We start from the raw sequence: 21,122 nt of genomic DNA on the forward strand, positions 1-21,122 counted from the left end.
TTAGAATGTGTCACAATCCACCGAGGGGAAGAATACACGGAACCATGCATGAACCTGATGTGTGCGTTTAGATTTATGAGAACCTAAGAACGTAAAGCTGATTCCTGGTTATCCTCACTGATACGGGTAAAGATTAACATAAATTTAGGGACCTCCTATAATCCCAAAAGGTCTTTTTTTTAATTAATTTTCAACGTTGTGTCCTTCAAGCTGAAATCATGCCTTGAGCTCTACCTCCTCTCCCTTTCTCTCCTCACCCTCCCGCTTAGGGTGACGTTCTAACTGCTAACGAAACAACTAAAAAATACATACTGAAAGGAAGGCGTGGAGATGTAAATGTCACAAATAGTGTAAAAGATAATAAGGAAGGCCTTAAACCATCAAAGTGAGAGTATAGCCCAAAAGTGTGAAAACTATTGCATGGAGTCAGGCCTATGAACGTAGATATATATTTAGCACAGCAGTGAGGACCAAGGAGCGAAGTTGAGAAACCATTAGGAGTTGGAACGAGGGCAACAGAAATTAAAGCAACCGTGAAGTTCTGCACAATTCTGATTGGCAGTTGTGGATTTGGTATAATTCTGTATAACCATTTACGCACTTACCCTAAACCAGTAGCAAGTAGCAATTTGCGAAAATACCTAGAGAAGATATTACCCTATTTCTCTCTTCTCTCAGCTCCATTCACAGGAGTTTGGGACTTCAAAGTCGGGTTTCTCAAAGTGTATAGATTATGTGACAATGCTGTTTGAAAAACTATTCTTAAGGAAGACACTGTATTAACTCTCTTGATCAGGTGGAAAAGTTTGGAAAGGCTCTGAACTATGCTGAAGCAGCCTTGTCATTCATTGAGTGTGGAAATGCAATGGAGCAGGGCCCAATGGAATCCAAATCTCCTTATACAATGTATTCAGAAACAGTTGAGCTCATCAGGTAAGCGCTGCGTTTTCTTGCTTGGGGGCAGGGGTTGGGGGTGGAGGGAAGAATGTATATAAGTGCTGTGAACACACAAAAGAACGTCAGCCTGCACTGTGAGCTACCAAGAACCAATGTTCATCCCCCAAATAAGAGTGGACAATCTTGCAAGACATTTTTGCAGAGGCTGCCTCCTTCGCTCTCTGTGTGAGTGCCGGGGGTGGCGGCGGCTCCTCTAACCCCACTGGCTGCAGAAAGGAAGCTGAATCTGAGGGAGATGTGAGATGTCTACTTCACCCAGCTGGGAAGTGGCAGAATTTGAATTCACTACATCTCCATGCTGCTTTTTTTTTTTTTTTTAACCTGATCCAGATTCATATAATCTAAATCCTAACTTCATCAGTAAATGATTCAGGAGTATTTAATGAAAGGAAAGAAGATTCAAGGGGATTTTAGGAAAGGAAATCCATCCTACGACGCACTATCTGAATAGGTGCTGGCGTTGTTCTGGTCTAAGACTTGGACGTGAGTGCCATCCCCCGGCCTGGGTTAAGACCTGTAGTATGCGCAGAAGCAGGGTTTCTGACTGGTGCACAGCAAGGACTTGGGTGGGAGACTCTTTGTCTTCCATGATGGCAACATGGAAAGGCACATCCTTAATGTCTCTTTAATGAACCATTAAAGGAATTTCATCCATTAACACTACTGGGAACCTTCGTCATATGGTTTATGTCTTTAGCTGGTTCAACTGCTTGGGATAATGTCTAATACCCATTATGTGAAATAATCCTTCCCAAAACTAACTTTAAGAGACTTTTCTAATTCTGGAATTCTAGGCAACCTAAGAGTAAATGTGGTTTACCATGTCTCACCATTCCAGATGGAAGATTTCTAGTCATCCTAAATTTAACCTTCTTGGTATGCATTGGCCCAGGTTTGCTCCTTGGTATTTTACACTATTCTCCTTCAGGAAATAGGAAAGGATGACAGCCTTTGACTTTGTCATCCCAGTATCAAGAACACATCATCTTCAAAAAGTACTTCTCAAGAATGTTTTGAAAGTTAACACTCTCCAAGCATTTTTCTTATTAAAATATTTCTATTGGGCTTCCCTGGTGGCACAGTGGTTGACAGTCCGCCTAGCCGATGCAGGGGACACAGGTTCGTGCCCCGGTCCGGGAAGATCCCACATGCCGCGGAGTGGCTGGGCCCGTGAGCCATGGCCTCTGGGCCTGCGCGTCTGGAGCCTGTACTCTGCAACGGGAGAGGCCACAACGGTGAGAGGCCCGCGTACCGCAAAAAAAAAAAACAAAAAAAAACACACACACACACACACACAAAATAAATAAATAAATAAATAAATAAATAAATAAAATATTTCTATTACACCAATGTATTGGTGACTCCTTCATGCCGTTTTCTTACGTGGTACAGCATTTTGGGCAGTGAAGAGAAGAAGTTGCCATAGTAAAAAAAAAAAAAAAAAAAAAACTTAAAAAAGAGATCCTAGACCCTCACATTTCTTCCTCAGAATAAGGCACAGACTCAGATGCCCACAGGAAGGCATGGAAGAATATGGGTGGAAGTGGACAGGCACAAAGCCATAATGTGTTCTAGAATGTGAGTGCCTCAAACAGAGGGATGTTTTTGGTTTTTGTTTGATCTGTTCATGTATGTGGTCATACCCCCTGGAAAAGATCTTAGAACACAGTATGTACTCAGTGAATATTTGAGGAATGAACAAATAAGCAAGTCACAGGGCCTCTGGTGAACTGCATAGCCTGCCTAAAGGCATTCAGACTTTAAAAAACAAACAAATAAATCCAAACAATGATAAAAGCCTGATGTCAAATAAACTGGAGGTGCTGATGTGCACACCCGCTCTACACCAGAGATGGGACCTTGCGTGGGTGGAAAACACAATGCATTTTCTAGATGATTGAATAGAATCCCTTAAGCTACTCCAAAAACTAAGATAAAAAAGAGTTTTTCTTATCTGAGTTAGAAAACAGCATTAATATACCACTTGAATCTGCATGTTGCCCACCAGGTTTGAGATTCCCCTCCCCCACTGAGAGACACTCGGGAGCTGGGAGCACCCCCAAGGAGGATCGTGCCACAGGTACCCAGCTTAGGATGTGCTCTTTGTCCCAGTAGGCAAGAGCATTCCTTTCTCCACCAAAGGACACCAAGTGACTGGGGGACACTGACGGGTGGAACCCTGCCACCACAGATCAAAATTGCACCACAAAACCTCTGAAAATTAAATTGTACATGGAACCACAGCCCACAGAAGTAGATTATGACTTGCCTGCTAAACCAAAACAGGGTGACTTCCTTTTAAAAGAAAAGATTTAAACAGGACCCAGGTATCTCCTAACATAATAGCCAAGATGTCCAAGATACAATAGAAACTCATTCATCATACCAAGAAACAAGAAAACCACAACTGAGATGAGAAAAGATGATCAGTTGACACCAATAACCAGGATGAATCAGATGTTGGAATTATCTGACAAGGATTTTAAAGCAGCCATCATAAAAATGCTTCAACAAAAAATTACAAATTCTCTCGAAACAAACAAAAAATGAAAGTCTCATCAAAGAAATAGAAGTTGTTTTGAAAAAGAACCAAATGGAAATTAAAGAACTGAGAAATATAACAAATAAAAATCTCACTGGAGGGGCTCAGTAGTAGAGTAGAGATGACAGAGGATAGAATCAATGAACTTGAGAACAGAAAATAGAATTTACCCCCCAATCGGAGCAACAGAGAGAAAACAGACTGAAAAAAAAAAAGTGGATAGAGCTTCAAGCACAATGACAGTAGAAGCTCCATGTCAATATTGGAGTCCCAGAAGGAGAGGGAGAGAATGGAACTGAAAGATATTTTGAAGAAGTAATGGCTGAAACTTGCTAAATTTGGCAAAAGACATAAACCTACAGATTCAAGAAGTGGAGAAAAACCCAAACAGCATAAACAACCAAAGCAATGCATGCCAAGACACATCAAAACTACATTTCTGGGCTTCCCTGGTGGCACAGTGGTTGAGAGTCTGCCTGCCGATGCAGGGGACACGGGTTCGTGTCCCGGTCTGGGAAGATCCCACATGCCGCGGAGCAGCTGGGCCCATGAGCCATGGCTGCTGAGCCTGTGCGTCTGGAGCCTGTGCTCCTCAACGGGAGAGGCCACAGCAGTGAGAGGCCCGTGTACTGCAAAAAAAAAAAAAAAATCTACATTTCTGAAAACTAAAAACAAAGGAAAACAAAAAATCCTGAAAGCAATGAGAGAGGAATGACACATTACCCGTAGGGGGACACCAATTCAGATAACAGCTGACTTCTTATCTGGAACCACGGAAGCCGGAAGGGAGTGGCACAACATTTTTTAAATGCTGAAAGAAAAAAACTGTCAAACTGTGAACTCTAGATTCAGTGAGACTTCATTCTTCAGGAATAAAGAGGAAATAAAAACATTCTCAGACTAAGGAAAACGAAAAGACTTTGTTTCTAACAGACCTACCTTTAAAGGTTGGCTAAAGGAAGTTTCTCAAACAGAAAGGAAGTGACAAAAGAAGGAATCTTGGACCAACAGGAGGGAAGGAAAAACAACATAAGAGCAGAACTATGGGTACATGCAATAAACTATCCTCCTCATGAGTTTTATAAATCATAGCTGATGATTGAAACAAAAGTTATACCACCATGTGATACTCAAGACAGTGTTATTTAAAAGCAGTGACATGGAAGTAAGGTTTCAACTCTTCAAGCAAAGTAGAAAATATTGATACCAATAAATTGTGATGAGTCACATATGTATCTTGTAATACCCGGAGAAACCACTATGAAAACTAAGCAAAGAGATACACTCAGAAACACTACCAGGGACTTCCGTGGTGGCGTGGTAATTAAGAATCCACCTGCCAATGCAGGAGACACAGCTTCAAGCCCTGGTCTGGGAAGATCCCACATGCAGCAGAGCAACTAAGCCCGTGTGCCACAACTACTGAGCCTGCGCTCTAGACCTGCAAGCCATAACTACTGAGCCCACGTGCCACAACTACTGAAGCCCGCACGCCTAGAGCCCGTGCTCCGCAGCAAGAGAAGCCACCGCGATGAGAAGCCCATGCACTGCAACGAAGACCCAACACAGCCCAAAATAAATAAATTAAAAAAAAAAAACACTACAAGTCTGCATGCTGTGGAGATAGTGTAATAACAGTATCACTTCTTGAGCAATTTGCAATAAGCCAGCCCACTATGCCAAGAACTTTACAAACACTCTCTCACTTAATCCTTACAGCAATGCTATGGGATCCGCAGTACTCATCTTACTTTATAAATAAGGAAATGGAGGCTTAAAGCTGTTAATTTGTCTAAGTTCTCACGACTGTAAGGACTTGAACCCAGGTCTCCCTGACCATTCCATATACCGCCTCAGCTCTCTCCAAGAGTCTGCAAGTAACTTGGTATATTATTGGAGAAAGGAACAGCCATAGACCTCTGGTTCAGAGAAATAAGTGAGATTGAATAAAGTTCATAAAATCTACTAGTTATGCATCCAGGACAGTTATACTACTGTCAAAGTAAGAGTTCCGTAACAATAAAAAAGGAATAAATGCAAGCATTCATCTAGTACAAGGAATAAAAATTTTTCTGGAGATTGGCCTGGAAGGATTGACCTTTGCTCCCATCTTGTCAGCCACTCAGCCATAAATCAGAATTGGTAAAAATGGGTGTGTCACCATATACGTGGATAATGCTTGAACTGATACCACTCTTGACCATCTGTAGCGTTTGGACTTGTATTGTTAAAGGGCAGGAAGTTGCTAGATGGTCATAAAAGCCATTTTGTTCTAGTCACATCACAATCATGTGATGATTAGAGAAAATGGGGCAGCCTCAGCTGGCTTCTAAGAAAGAACTGTCAGCAAGCACTATGAAAAACTAAGTATTGGGCAGAGAGAACTTCCATCCTAGAAGATGTTCTGTTGTTAATAAGAAAGCTTTAATTTTTTTTCTTTCCTTTTTTTTTTAAGATATGCTATGAGACTAAAAACCCACTCAGGCCCCAATGCCACACCAGAGGATAAACAGCTGGCTGCATTATGGTAAGTGCATCACATCAGATGAAAATAGCCTCCCCAGCCTCGTACATCTTCAGTGGCAAACCAGGTGCTGAAATGCACGATGGCTTCGTAGCGCTTCTGACACACCAAACCAAAGGCAGTTCTCATGGTGGCCAGGGAGGGCCTGCACCCTGCTGTCCTAGGCATGAGGTGAATTCACAGTGATTGAAAACCAACAGGTCCGTGACACAAGGACCCATTTTTCTGTGTGTGTGTGTGTGTGTGTGTGTGTGTGTGTGTCTTAAAATCAGGTAAGTCTGTGTTTTAATCACTTGAATGTGAATTGCGCCAAATGTAATCTCTTGTGTTTAACATTTTAGAGGCAATCAGGATAATTCATCTGTCTCTTTACATGTGGGATTAGTAGAACTGAATCAAGATGATGTATTCAAGTTCTCAACACATTAAACTGAGGAGCAGTTCATCCCACTTTGATAATAAAAGCAATATTTAAATGTTAATCAACACGTAATAGGTTTTTTTCTATAATGATGACGATTATAATGATAATAATAATAATTTTCCCCTCGACATCGCCTTAGTACTGCCTCAAATCACAGGACACCTCTCTGTTGGTTCCTCCTGTGACGGGGGGCCAAAGTGTCTTTTTCTCTGATGGTTCATACTCCACTTTAGAACCGGATCTGCAAGTTGGAGAATCGAATCTCAAAATAATATAACAGCAACAACAGCAACATACACAAAAGAGAAAACATTAGTTTTGCAACATCACGTCCTCTAGAGTTTGGTGTGCTAAGAAGAGACTCTTGGTCAAGGGTGTATTGTACAACACAGGGAATACAGCCAATATTTTGTAATAGCTGTAAATGGAAAGTAACCTTTAAAACTTGTATTAAAATAAATTGAAAAATTAAAATTGAAAAAAAAATTTTAAGAGACTATTAAGTTGTATTTGGTATGTTGGTATTCTAGTATGTCAACACCAGATCTGAGTTAGCAAATAATTAGGAGTGGAAAGCACCAAGGAAAAGTGGATATGGTGAGGACACGGGGAGGGGGAAGGGGAAGCTGGGACGAAGTGAGAGAGAGGCATGGACATATATACGCTACCAAATGTAAAATAGCTAGCTAGTTGGAAGCAGCCGCATAGCACAGGGAGATCAGCTCAGCGCTTTGTGACCACCTAGAGGGGTGGGATAGGGAGGGTGGGAGGGAGACATGAGAGGGAGGAGATATGGGGATATATGTATAAGTATAGCTGATTCACTTTGTTATACAGCAGAAACTAACAGAACATTGTAAAGCAATTATACTCCAATAAAGATGTTAAAAAAAAAAAGTGGGTATGGCGCAGGAAATGCTCTCTGTGCTCTTTTCAAACTTTAAGTTCCTTATTAGGATTAATAAATTAACAATGATTCGTTAACATTATATAAAATAGAATACTAGTATGTAAATAACAAATATATAAACTGTAACATAAAATAGTGACTACTCCCAGTATGGTTTTCATAAAATACATTCATATCCATTACTTTATTTGAACTAATTATAGTCCAGTACGGTGGTAGTGAAGGGAATAAAAACAGGTGGAAGGGCTGGCTATTCTTTTAGCAAAGCCGCTGCCGGAAGTCCAGGGTGTCAAGGCAAATCAGAATAAGGTAGTTGTGCCCTGAAATTCACCCAGCAAGCAGTGAGAGCTGTGCGCTAGAGCCTCCTCCCTCCTCTCATGGAGAGAGACTGTCTCCTAGTGGTGGAAGAAGGAAATGACAAGCCCCTCAGTCCCCACAAAGAAGCAGTAAAGCTGCTTTCTGTCTTCATATTTATATTCTTTAGTTATATATATTCTTCTTTTATTCGTATTTCTTTATAGGAAGTGATATACTTGTGGAGTAACTCCTTGACATTTTGAGTTACATTGAACAGATAGGAAGGTCATATGCCTACCGTGCTATGGACCTGGAGTGCACCTGGAACAGCAAGATTGTTTTTAAGTCTTGTTAGCACAGGGCCCACTCATACTTTCGGGGGCTGTTCCTCTTTCTCTGCTGCAGTTACCGATGCCTGGCTCTCCTGTACTGGCGGATGTTTCGACTCAAAAGGGACCACGCTGTAAAGTATTCAAAAGCACTTATCGACTATTTCAAGGTACTGTCTGGCTAACAGGCAACATGTTGTACCCAGTTGTCTCCCTGTCAAGGACATTTTCAAGGTAGAATCCATTGCTTTGGGGATAATACAGGAGCTGATATCCACACGAACCCCATTTATGACATACTCGTGGTGTTCACGGCTCAGAGGATGGCCTTGAGAGCCCATCTAATTTAGCCCTCTGCCTGTGTCCAAGTATTTTTATAGCCTCTAAAGAAAGAAGATCCCGTTACCTATCCCAGTGTCCTAGCAAATCCGTCTTTATAGCTAACATAAATTGCTCATGTTCACTTAGAGCTTCTTCCTCTGAGAAGTAATTCCTTAGAACTTCCTCTTAGCTATCTCCAGTAGCTAATATAATTTTTCATAAAGGTGTTATTTTAAATGGTAAGAAATGACTTGTTAGAACCCAGAGGCACTAGAACAGTAGCAATGTGCACGTATAAGGATAGAATTGCAAACCGTGCTAACTTTTACCTATCTCAGGGAATGAAGTCATTTTCACTGGGAGAATGAAAAAAGGGGGGAAAAAAGACCAGAAAACCTCTGATGTACTGTTGTGAATAATTCATCTGAGACTTCTGGGCCTCTTCACTGCCCATTTGACTGTAGAAACAAGAAATTACGCCATTTCTACCTCCACCGGCTGTTTGTCAGATACACAGCCATCATTTTCGATCTTTAATCCCCAACCTCCACTTCTTGGAGATGATCTCTGATGAGCCGGCTGTGCTGGGCATTCCGTGGGCAATGTCCACCCAGCATACTGTCTCCTTCCTGGTCATGCATGCAGTGACCAGGAGCTAAGCCACTGTCTTGGTCCATTGACGGTCATCAGTCATAATGACAAGTACTGACACTAAGCCTTTCCCTTTACTTTGGGTGCCTAAGGTCAAGATAAGTAGTTTTTAAAAATTTAGAATCTAAGCGCTAATACTAAAGAGAGTTATTACAGTCAAGCAAAACGCTTGAAATGAGAAGGAATCTGAACTCTGTAAGCCACAGAGGTTACAGCAGAACTATTAAGGGATCCAAGATGTTCTTAATGTCTGTAGGCAGTCCATGAAACTGTACAGAACGGATAGAGAATACAAATTAAATATCAGAGCTTCCCCCAGAAGGTATTGGTAGATACCCTAAATCAAAGGCTATTTAAATACTACTTAAAGTTCAGAGATTAGGAAACCTTTAGGAAACAGTGATAACTGGTCCATAAAAAAATGAGTTTTATCAGGACAGCTGGCTCCGAATAAAAGGCCTTTGTCCCCACCCATGTTTTTCTTATAGTCACAGGACTTTAGTGGTAGGGGAAGAGGCCTGAAGGTGATTTTGCCAAATTCCCACATGTAAGGCCATTTCTTACCATTTTGATGACACCTCCACTAAAAACTAAAAATCAGTCACCACTTCCTAAAGTTCTTTTTAACCAAAAGAAACACTTTGTCTCTGGGGAACCAGGCTGAGGTTATTTTCTTGTCTCTGGAAGGGAAAATTCAATATTATAAAGTCCATTTTCTCCTTAACAGTCTCATAGACTTACGTCCAAGAAAGCATTATTGGGCTCTCAGGGAGGGAATCTATCTGTACACTGAGAAGCTTTCCTTGCCAAAGGCGAAAATGTCTTTTAAATGCCTGATGCAAACAACTGGCTCATGCAACATATCCTATATCAGAATTTTAAATAAATCAGAATTTTTGAATTCACTGTTGTTAAGGAAATAATACATTTTAATCTGTTCTTTTAGAAACATTCAAGAGCAACTTCCTTTAAGAGAAATACTTTTAATCTTCATAAGTTAAAATGGTAACAGTTGGGCTTCCCTGGTGGCGCAGTGGTTGAGAGTCCGCCTGCCGATGCAGGGGACGCGGGTTCGTGCCCCGGTCCGGGAAGATCCCACTTGCCGCAGAGCGGCTGGGCCCGTGAGCCATGGCCGCTGAGCCTGTGCGTCCGGAGCCTGTGCTCCACAACGGGAGAGGCCACAACAGTGAGAGGCCTGCGTACCGCAAAAAAAAAAAAAAAAATGGTGACAGTTGATGTCTCATATATTTTCAGGCATTAAATATATGTCAACAATTTCTGCAAATATGCCCTACGTTTAAAAATAAGACATTCTCATTGTGTCAGTGGGAGGGGGCAGCTGCCTCCCACTATCTTGCAGAGAGGAAGCCAATAGCCTGGTAATTAAAAACTCCCCAGATCCAATTTCTGTGAATCTGCATTTTATCTACAGCGTCAGCCATTACTTGTCTCAGCGGTCACCTGAGAACACGTTGTTGTGGGCTGTTTAAACTCAAGCAGATGGTACTCACTGTCAATGTTTTTATTTTCCTGCAGAATTCATCTAAAGCTGCCCAAGCCCCATCTCCATGGGGGGCCAGTGGAAAGTAAGTTCATTTTTCCAAAGTGAAGGTGATAAATGAGGTGTTGCATGACACTGGGTAAGGTGCTCCTCTGTTTACAGTGCCCTGAGGGGCTGCCCTACCAACCTCTCCACCTGTTTTCCTATGCTCTCCCCTTCCAGGAGCACTGGCACCCCATCCCCCATGTCTCCCAACCCCTCTCCCACCAGCTCCGTGGGATCTCAGGGGAGCCTCTCCAATGGGAACGCCCTGTCCCCATCAACCATCGTCAGCATCCCACAGCGTATCCACCAGATGGCAGCCAACCACGTCAGCATCACCAACAGCATTCTCCACAGCTATGACTACTGGGAGATGGCGGACAACCTGGCCAAGGAGAACAGAGGTGTGTGTGCCTCTGGGGAGCGTGTGCGTAGTTCAGCCACAGCTCAGGGGGACACCCCGATCCTTGGGCATCAGCGGGCAAAGAAGAAATAGTAGAAGCTGTCTATACTGTGGGAAAGATCAGAGATAGAGATGGAGATAGAGATGATATAGGTACCAATGATACAGACACAAATTATATAGATAAACACACACACATGTTTTTTTCCTTCGGACAGTGAGCTCCTTAAAGGTAGGGATTACATTTTATTCAACTCTGTATTCCTAAGACCTGCATAGTGCCTAGAACACAGTTGGGGATCTGAAATACTGGATGAATTAATTAACTGATGAGTATGAATGTTGCTAGCTATTGAAGTGATAGCTGCTTACAACTGAAAAAAAACGTGTTGGATGGGTAAGCTGTATTTCTTTTTAAATAATGTTTGTTTTTACTGATTACAAAAGGAATGCATGTTTACCGTGGCTAAATTGTAAAGTACAGAAAAACTATAGAGAAAAAAATTTTTTGATCATCTGTAATCTTGTCACTAAGGAATAACTACTATTAACATTCTATTGAAAAAAAAAAACCTTTTGAAATTGCTTCTCGTTTTCTCCAAATATGCACGATTTTTACCAAAATAAGATCATAGTATATATACAGTTTTACATCCTGTCTTTTCTTCATTTTACATTATGTCAGGCATTTTCTCATGTCACTAACTCATTCAGGAACACCTTTTATGATGACTCTATAATACTTTCAAAACAGAGGTATGCAATCATAAGTATCATGATTTCTCAAACCATTCCCCTGTTGTTGGACATCTGTGTTACTTCCAATTTTTTCCCACTGTTACAAATAACGTTACAATAAGTATCCTCATGTCAATCGTTGTTCATATTTCTAATTGCTGTCATAGGAGGGCGTTGTAGAAGTAGAACGTGGAGGTCAACAGGTATAGATTCTTTTAAGATATGTATTGGTATATTATTAACTTTCTCCCATAAGATTATACCAATTTACTACTCTTTCTCCAGTGCTGGGTGAGAGTGTGAATCTGAGCTCACTATCAAGCCATTAAATGCAAATTTTGTTCCCATGGTAACATGTGCCTCTGCGGCTAAGATCAGGATGTCCATGATGAGATGAGGAACCAGTGGCACAGATAGGCCTGAGTACGTGAAATTGATAATGAAACCAGACAGGATATAACAGTAGTGCGGCGGTGATGTACCCTGAAAATCCAGTGGGGTGCCAAGGAGGTCAGTGCCAGGGGCTGAGCCCAGCAGGCTCGCCAAAGGAGCTGGCACGGAACAGGATTTTGAAAAGCAAACAGTAGTTGAGTGGCTGAGATGGAGTGGGGTGGATGTGTCACAAGTGGATGAAACAGAAGGGACAAATGTACAAATGTCCGCGGTCAGTTTGGGAGAAGCCTGAGCAGGCCAGGCTCCAGATGGCACTGCCAGCTGCTGCCAGCCGTCCCTCAGCAGAGTTGCACATCGAGTGCAAAGTCCGCACAGCTTCCCCAGACCTGCCTCTCCTCCCCTGTTCTCCTCCTGACCTCCTGCCACGCTGTCCTCCCGGCCCTTCTCGGAGCCTCCCCAGCAGGACCTCATTCAGCACGTACAAGAGCACCTTTGAAAGAATACTCCCAGCTTCTTACTTTCAAGGAGTGCTGTTCAGTGGTCCCGTTAGGGCAGCCTGGCAGCCACATGAATTGATTCGTGTCTCTGAGCCACCAAACCGTGATCTCTGCGATGGCAGAGCCTACATTCTTCATCTCAGTGTACCCCCTGCCTCTGCCCTCCTACACCTAGTGTAGTGTCTTGGCAGTAATAAATGTTTAAGGAAAGGACAAACCCAGAGAATGTCCAAGGACTAGAAGGTGACCTCAGTAGAGGTGTTTCAGAACCCATCTGTGAACAAGGACCTACAGTATAGCACAGGGAACTAACTGTACTCAATATTTTGTAGTAACCTATAAGGGGAAGGAATCTGAAAAAGAATAGATATATAACTGAATATGTATAACTGAATCCTGAAACTAACACGACATTGTAAATCAACTATACTTCAGTAAAATAAAAATAAAAGACAATTTAAACAAGCTGGATGCTCAAAAAAAAAAAAGAGAGAGAGGGACTTCCCTGGAGGTCCAGCGGTTAAGACTGTGCTTCCACTGTAAGGGGGCACGGGTTTAATCCCTGGTCAGGGAACTAAGATCCCGCATGCCGCACGGTGCAGCCAGATAAATAAATATAAAATTAAAAAAAAAAAAAGAAAGAAAAACCCGCCTCTGATTTGTCTCCAGGAGCCTGGAGCCTCCTCCATCGGACTCCCACCCTCCCCCGACAGGGGCTCAGCACATAGCACAGCTGAGGACAGTGTAAGGGATGACAGAGCTGCACAAGGAGAATGCAGCCTGAGAGAGTACATTTTCTTTGCTCTTTGGCTAAACAAATGCCCTTCATTTGGGTTTGGTTTGGTTTGGTTTGGTTTTGCCATGCCATGTTTCCTTTGTTTATTCAGAATTATTTCAGTAAAATACATATTTTTCCTCTCTGTCTATATATATGTATATATTTTAAACATGAAGAGTTAAATCTATTAAAATCAGTGTACTTACAGAACAGTGAAAACTGACATGTAAAACACACAGCATCCATTAAATTCAATATTGTAAATGTCACTCGTTTGAATTAGGAGTCGCCAGTTGAGGGATTATTGGGATATAGGTGAGCTCTCGGGGGCTTAATTTTGTTAGGTTGAGCTCATGTCAAGTGATGGGACAGAGAAGGCTTGATTTATAACGAGGACCAAGTGCGTGTCCCTCTAACGACCCTCTCTGTCCCCTAGAATTCTTCAATGACCTGGACCTGCTCATGGGGCCAGTCACCCTGCACAGCAGCATGGAGCACCTGGTCCAGTACTCCCAGCAGGGCCTGCACTGGCTGCGGAACAGCACCCACCTGACATAGGGGCCCTGCCTTCGGGCTGGAGGGCACTCTTGTCTTCACGGACGGCTCAACATTTCTGGACACTGTGCTCCTGAAGTTCCCAGCCACAGCATTTCTCAAACGGCGGTGAATATTTTCTCAGCATCGAACAATGGTCTTTTCTCCCAGGGCATGTGTGTTTGTATGTGTGGGTGTAGAAAAGCTGCCTGTGTAAGTGTGTGAGATACACAGCTCTTTAGAACACGTTTCCTTTGTCTAGTTTCCATAATCCCAGGCTAGACAAAGTGATCAGACGTTTCTGATTAGAGAAAACACGCTTACACACACACACACACACACACACACACACACACTTTCTAGTTCAAAACTAAACCATGACTTCTTAGAACATTCAACGAAAATCTCATGGGTTAGTGAACCAGGTGCAATACAGCACACCAAAAGCTTTTTGACTGCCACTTAAGATCATCTTAGTTCTTATACTTTTGATTACTTTCAGTATTAATATACTCTCCCCCAGTTATTATTTTTTTGACTGTGTGTATTCATGGGTAATTGAATAATGAAAATAAGTCAGTTATTTTTGTGGACGTTTACTAGATTGCATGTTACCAAATACCCTGCCTTTTGTCTAGTACCTGCCCCCTCCAGCCAACTTTACTGTCAACTAAACGTGTTAGAAAGCAAGTGAATTGACTCCCACGGGCCTTCCCTGCCCTGCCCCGCAAAATAGTATGACCATGACACTGAGATTTGGTAAAACTTCAGTGTCTTTGAAAATTCACCAACATGAAAGCAGCAGCCACTGCTTTTGGGGGGCTCAGTGAGTAACTGAAATCTCCTGCACACGCCAGGAGCCCGCCCGGCACATGTGTTTCTTCTTCCTGCCACTGTGACCCAGGGGCTGTGGAGCCACGTGGTGTCTGTCGGCCGATATTTTTCAAGTGTTTTCTTTCCATGATAGCTTTCTTACCAGTTTTCTTGGCCAGATGAGGATATTACCTAGGACGTCCATTCACTCGGGTCTGTATCTGTTGCTTCTCAGGCCAAAAACTATTTGCTATCATGAGTCTATCTAATCCTCTCACTCTTGGAGGAAGTGCCACTGCGGGCCTTGAATGCATTTTGATCTGGGCGATGTGTTTCAGGCTTTGATTAGCAAGCTGCTTACTCTACAGAATAAGTTATTCCTGCAAGGATCGCAGTCCTGTCTGGGGTAGCAACGACCAGTCTGGTATGTTTCCGTCTCGCCCTTGATCCTTTTCTTTTTTTTTCTTTTAATTAAGTTTACATTTTAGTTTTTTTGACATCTTTGTTTACAGTTTTTGTCTGAAACGTATTTCTTTTATTGTCTCTCGTCATACCCTAGATTTGGTCTTCTTCTTCTTAAATATATTTGGATATAAAAATATTGGTTAAAAAAAAAAAGAAAAACTCCTGGAAAAGAGGATACACTTCCTATACTTTAAAAACAAAAACGATGACCTTGAGGCCTCTCACTTGACAAAATTGCCCCAAGACGGCCTGAGAAAGGTTATGTGATATGTGGAACAATCCATTTTTCAAGGTGATGGGAACACAAAACGTTTATAACAGATACTGATGGTCTTATTGGTTTGGTTGCAATGTTAATGTCTTTGTCAGCCTGATCTGTAGGTGGGAAATAAGATTGCTGTCATCCCCTAGCTCTAAGCACTGATTTAAAACCTTACAAATGATTGAGTAGCTTTGGTGATTTGAAATTCATTTAAATGAACAAGTGAAGGCTTTGTGCAATTTGCATTTGGCGTTGGCCTTCAAGCATCTGGAAATATGAACAGTACTTCTTTTTTACATTTATGCAACTGAGGTGCTTCTGACATTCCTTTCACTAATTGTTGCTAGAGTTCCCAATCCCACTGGAGTCTCACTTAAGACATTTTGAATTTTTTTTTTTTTTTTCTGGAAGACTGAGGCTTAGTTGTACTCACTCCTGCTGAATTCTGATGAAATGTTCAGACTCTCACAAAAAGGGATGGCCCCCAGGGTCCATGGTGCATGCCTGGGGTGCTTTTCTGGTCTTCCCCACCTTTCAGTCTCAGGCCTCGTGGTGGTGTTCACGTGATGTGCTCACCTGTGAAACCCATTTAAACACACAGGTGACCTCTGGCTAGTTGTGCAGGCAGCCTCACATCAGCACTCGGTGAGCCGCGTTTCCAGCAAAACGTGAAGCTGGTCATTTGGGGGCCGTCACAGCACGCCGTTCTCAGTGTCTTTTGTTTCATTGGTAGAGCATGTTGGGGGCAGTGATGGCAGTGTTTTCTCCTTGCTTTGGCATTGATGCTTTTGATAAGGAAGCATCTTCTGATTGTTGCTGGTTTCTTTTAGTTAGCTTTGTTCAAAGTAGAAATATCTTTCTTGTGTTTTCTGGTTATGAAAGTAATACATGCTCATGCTAGAAACTTGAACAATACAGAGAAGTGTAAAGTAGGAAGTATTCATTCCCCAGAGACAACACTGCTCATCCTTTTCCTGTATATCCTTCTTGAGAGTCTCCCATTTGAACGTAGAATGTCTATCATCATTTTTTTCTATTTGAAGACATTATTTCATCAGAAGTTCAGTACAAGTTCAACTGGCCTTATCCCTCCATGACCTGAACGGACCTGGATCACAATTGTTAAGAGTTATCTTTGAAAGAGAGGAACCCAAATATATTCCTGATCAAAATGTGGGATTTGTTACCATTCGACACAGATCAGACTCATGTGCAGAATTGTGCTTGGAAAGAGAGGTTCAGTTAAAACACATTGCTGGAAACTTTCACATCACAAAGGGATGTCTAAAGAGGAATGTACTGGAAAAAAAAATCTGAAGAGTTGACAAATTGTGTACTAGATTGAACACATGGAATCAATGCAATGAGCCTTCTGCACTAAAACGTACCCTCGTATGTGCAACGATGATGTGTGTATTATATAACAGTGATGTGTACATTTCTGACATCCCATACATAATACACAGTTTGTATAAATGCATACGTTTAAAAATATATATGTACAATACAGCTAACATAAAACTGTAGTACGCCTGAAGGATATGACTAGTGCCTAACATTGAGTATAAGTCACTACGTGTTCAAATCACCTCAGAAGTGCAGTAATTGTTATCAAATTGATCAGTGCAGCCAACCTTATTTATGAACCACATCTTTGAAACTGTGCAGTAGTATATACATATATATTTTTAAATAACATTTTTCACAGTTTTCCAGAGTTACTGTTGAAATCTGTATCACCAAAAAAAAAAAAAAAAAAAAAGCAAGATTTTTTTAAATGACGTAGACACTCTTCAGATCCAGTAATCTGTGTGTGATTTCCTGTCTGTAGATACCCAAGACACTCTAGCAGTCACCAGCCTTAATGCATGTACAGGATATTATTGTGACTTAATTTATCTGCAGTTTTTAATCCATGTGAAATTGGAATTTATAAACTGACTTGGATTAACTATGTCTGCCTTTCTAAGGTTGCAAATGTTACATTAAATGATTTATGTTATAAATGAGAGGCATCGAGTTGTACGTAAAAAAAAAAAAAAACGTCCACCAATTTCTGTGAATATTTTTACAAGGAAACTTCAGAATCAAAAATATATTCAAATAAGCGTTCTGGTCCCCATTTCATAATCTCTTTAGAATGGACCTTGTTGTTTCATAAAATTTTTAAATGGCGCTTCCACAGATTATCATTAATAAGTCTGATATTTTTCATGGGGGTAAAAAGTATGTTTTTCTTTATTGTAAGTATAGTTTACTATTTGTCTTTCCCATTTCCCGGCATATTTACACACACACATGCATGTGTGAGAATACAAACGCACACGCATGGGTGAGAACACACCCCCATTGTCCCAGAAAACACTGCATAGGAAGCTTGAGGTGTTTATTTTGATGACTTTACTGATGCCTGTCCAACCAGTAGCCCTGGGACACTGTTTGACTCATCATTCCATAATGACAGAAGTTAACTCCCTGACTTGTGTCTACCTGGTTTTTCCAACTCTAACCAACATGGTGGAATAATGCTGGCAATATTTGGTTGAGTGAAATGAGAGAATTTTGAACTAACAAAGATAGACATATTAGACCAGTGGCTTTCTGTGATGTATCCCCCCTGATGTGGGAGGGTTTTTTGTTAACCTCATTTTTTTACTCTTCTCTCCCTCCTTTTTCATTCCCCTTCTCCCCAAACTAAACTAAACAAAGAAGCAGAAACAGCCACAGAAACAAAACAGTTACTTCACTTTACCCAGCCTATATCCTTAGATTCAAATACGACAGCAGAACCCTAGCTCTGGTCACCATGGAGACCGCCTCATCCCAAAGATGACCTGGCCGGGGTCCTTGGCTTTGCTTGCTCCAGAGACCACTGAGCTTAATACTCTTTCAGAGGTGGTTTGGGCTAAGAAACGCCCAATAGTCTTTCAAGAACTGTCTTTCCCTTATGCAGTTTTGCCTACTACTCAGCTGAAGTCTGTTCCCATCAGAATCCTATTTTTAAGAAGTAACCCATTTTCGATAAAACCTGGATCAAGTGGAGTCTTGAAAGGCTTTTTTTTTTTTTATGAAAGTGAAAAAAAAAAGAAAACAACAACATAAACTGCATTTCCAACAAATTGGAGCCAGAGTTTTATTTCCTTGTCTTCCCATTCCCAGAAGAGCACAGTTTTTCAATATTACAACTTCCTGACAGCACAAGAAATGTTCAGACTTGAGATTTGTGTTCTCTTTGTCCAAACCGAATTCTTCTGTATATGTCATCAGACGGGTCCATTTGTTTGCTTGGCATGAGGAAAATGATAAAACTCTGTTCTCAAACGCATTACCTCTGACCATGGTTTTGGTTTTTATTTTATTTAATTGGCACTCTTGAGGCAGCAGGGGGTGAATTTGGGGTCGGCTACAAGGGGGTTTAGACTCACAGCTCTGACTCAAGTAATGGGAATCAAGGGACTAAATCCCTCTGTGTTACTTTGAAAATCCACCTCGTGTAGCCAATTTTAAACACATTGATCTAAGGGATGAATTGCTAATTGCCAATCAACACAAGGATCAGCACTTGTCTTTAAGCACCAGGAAGTAGTGACGAGACCTGAAAAACTGAATCGAGGACTTGTTTTTCCACGCGTTTCTAACACAGGAAAAGCTCATCAGAAAATATTTAGATCCAACTATGATATAAGATAGTACCCATGTTTAGGATTTTCAAACAGTGCTCTTTGGTTATAAAAATGATCACCATTTTCTAGTTTCCGTATTGTTTTCCAATGCTTTTTCGTAAAACAGAACTGATTTTTTCCCCCGTATTTATCATCTCTTTATTTCTAGATGCCCAAATGAGCAAAGAAAATACTTACCCCTGAGGAATGTGCGTTACTTAACCGTACAGCATCCACCCACAGTAGCCAAACGTATGTATTACTTTTAAAGCAGCGGTCCCCAACCTTTTTGGCACCAGGGACCGGTTTCATGGAAGACAGTGCTTCCACGGATGGTGGCGGGATGGGGGGAGACAGTTCAGGGAGTAACGCGAGCGATGGGGAGCGGCTGTAAATACAGATGAAGCTTCCCTCGCTCGCCCGCCGCTCACCTCCTGCTGTGCGGCCCGGTTCCTAACGGGCCACAGACCAGTACCAGTCTGAGACCTGGGGGTTGGGGACCCCTGTTTTAAAGAACATTCTCTGAGTCTCCTCTGTTACCTTCATCTACAGCGTGAGTGATCACGAAGCCTGAAATATAGCCACGTAGTTGAGGTGTCAAAAATCCTAAGCACATAACACACTCATCTTTAGTGATAGACACTTTCCTAGCATTACCAGCCCTCTCTGGGGCCTATTTGTGGGGTGAAATGGCAATGTTAACACTTTTCCTTTGAATAATTTGCAAACTGACTCTTGATCCCCTGAAGTTCCCAGGGCTGCCAACTCAACCCGAAATGTCCTTCTCTGAGAGCTGGCTTGATTTTTTTGTTCCTTTGGGGTTTTTCCTTCTAAGTTCTGTAAGTCAGATCCTGTATCTTGACTATTTCGAAGAACAGTTACTAGAGACAGTGGGGGCTTTCAGGAGACAAAGATTCAGTATTAGAACTCGCCGACGTTGGGGATGAGAAGTCTGGGAAATAAGCGGGCTGCCTGGACGCTCTCCTCCTTTGCCTGCTGCCCCCGGTTCTTAAATAAAGCCCCTCTCCACGCTTGCTTTTCGTCCATCTGAAATGTAACGCAGAGCATCAACTGACCACCCCCCCACCCCCCCGAGAGAGTGTGAGGACCACCCTGTTGGGGCAGCATTTTGAGATCCCCAGTTGTCACCCACAGCTGGAGTTAAGCATCACTGTCAGAACAGAGGCACCGGAAACCCACTGTCTCTGCAGGCACCACGATGCAAAGGTGGGTGATGGGGGAGATGACACTTTGTCCCAGCTCTGACCTGTTTCTAGGGGACCAAGAGGATGACAACGGGGTCGCCACAGGCCCCTCCATGGGACCCCTCAGCCTTCGTTATTACCACTTTGAGTCCATCCCGCCAGCAGTGAGGGAGCTGGGGCAGGGTGTCCTGTCCTGGGCAGGAGCACCAGGGCTGCCAGGTACCCTGCGATCAGTGATACAGTCGCACCGTCCTCTTCTTCGTCCCGTCCTGGTCTTACGGAAGCAGTGGGTATCCAGGTGGAAAGCGGAAGAGGGAACCTTGGGTCCAAGCTTCCAATGGGTGCCTCTTCCATGAGAACATAGCCCGCCTCGAGAACACCGGGCTTCAGACATCCTTGTCAAGCCAGATGCCCACAGCACAGTCCCATTACCTGTGCTCTCCTGGATTTCCTTTGAATGCCGGGAAGCTGACTTCTCTTCATGTGAATCCTGTGCCTCTGATGGTAATTTTTTGTTTGTTTGGGGCCGGGAGACAGAGGACAGCTGCTCTGGGAGGTCTGTCCCTGAGAAAGGAGATCTGTCATAAGGGACTTGTGTATGTCATGAGCTTCGGGAAAGAGGAAACTCCTCCTGAGGAAGGGATGGATTTTTTTTCTGTAGTGCGTTAGAGAATTGCCTCAACATGACTGCTTCATTGTAGGCTAAACCTCAGAGTCCCAGGAGAAAGAAAATCAACCTGAGAACTGAGTGATCTTGTGATGCCGAGCTAGAAGGTGACTGTTCTAGCCCCAAACATCAGGACAGAGACTGGAATTCTGACCATTGACCTGAGTGTTTCACACCACGGAGATCACGACCTAAATGCTGGATCGA

At 42.4% G+C, this 21,122-nt stretch overlaps 1 protein-coding gene across 2 annotated transcripts in view; it reads left to right on the forward strand.

The window, feature by feature from the left end:
• Positions 1-15,296, forward strand: part of AFF3 (ALF transcription elongation factor 3) — a 574,404-nt gene extending 559,108 nt beyond the window's left edge. For both annotated transcript variants that reach the window (XM_060309207.1, XM_060309208.1), the window contains 6 exons: positions 797-933; positions 5,955-6,026; positions 8,060-8,153; positions 10,492-10,541; positions 10,679-10,902; positions 13,744-15,296. In XM_060309207.1, coding sequence (XP_060165190.1) covers positions 797-933; positions 5,955-6,026; positions 8,060-8,153; positions 10,492-10,541; positions 10,679-10,902; positions 13,744-13,865 — 699 coding nt within the window. In that variant the 3' untranslated portion in view covers positions 13,866-15,296. The remainder of the gene's footprint in view (positions 1-796; positions 934-5,954; positions 6,027-8,059; positions 8,154-10,491; positions 10,542-10,678; positions 10,903-13,743) is intronic.
• Positions 15,297-21,122: the final 5,826 nt, after the last annotated feature.

This window comes from Globicephala melas, chromosome 12 (assembly GCF_963455315.2).
Source record: "Globicephala melas chromosome 12, mGloMel1.2, whole genome shotgun sequence".
Lineage (NCBI taxonomy): Eukaryota > Metazoa > Chordata > Mammalia > Artiodactyla > Delphinidae > Globicephala > Globicephala melas.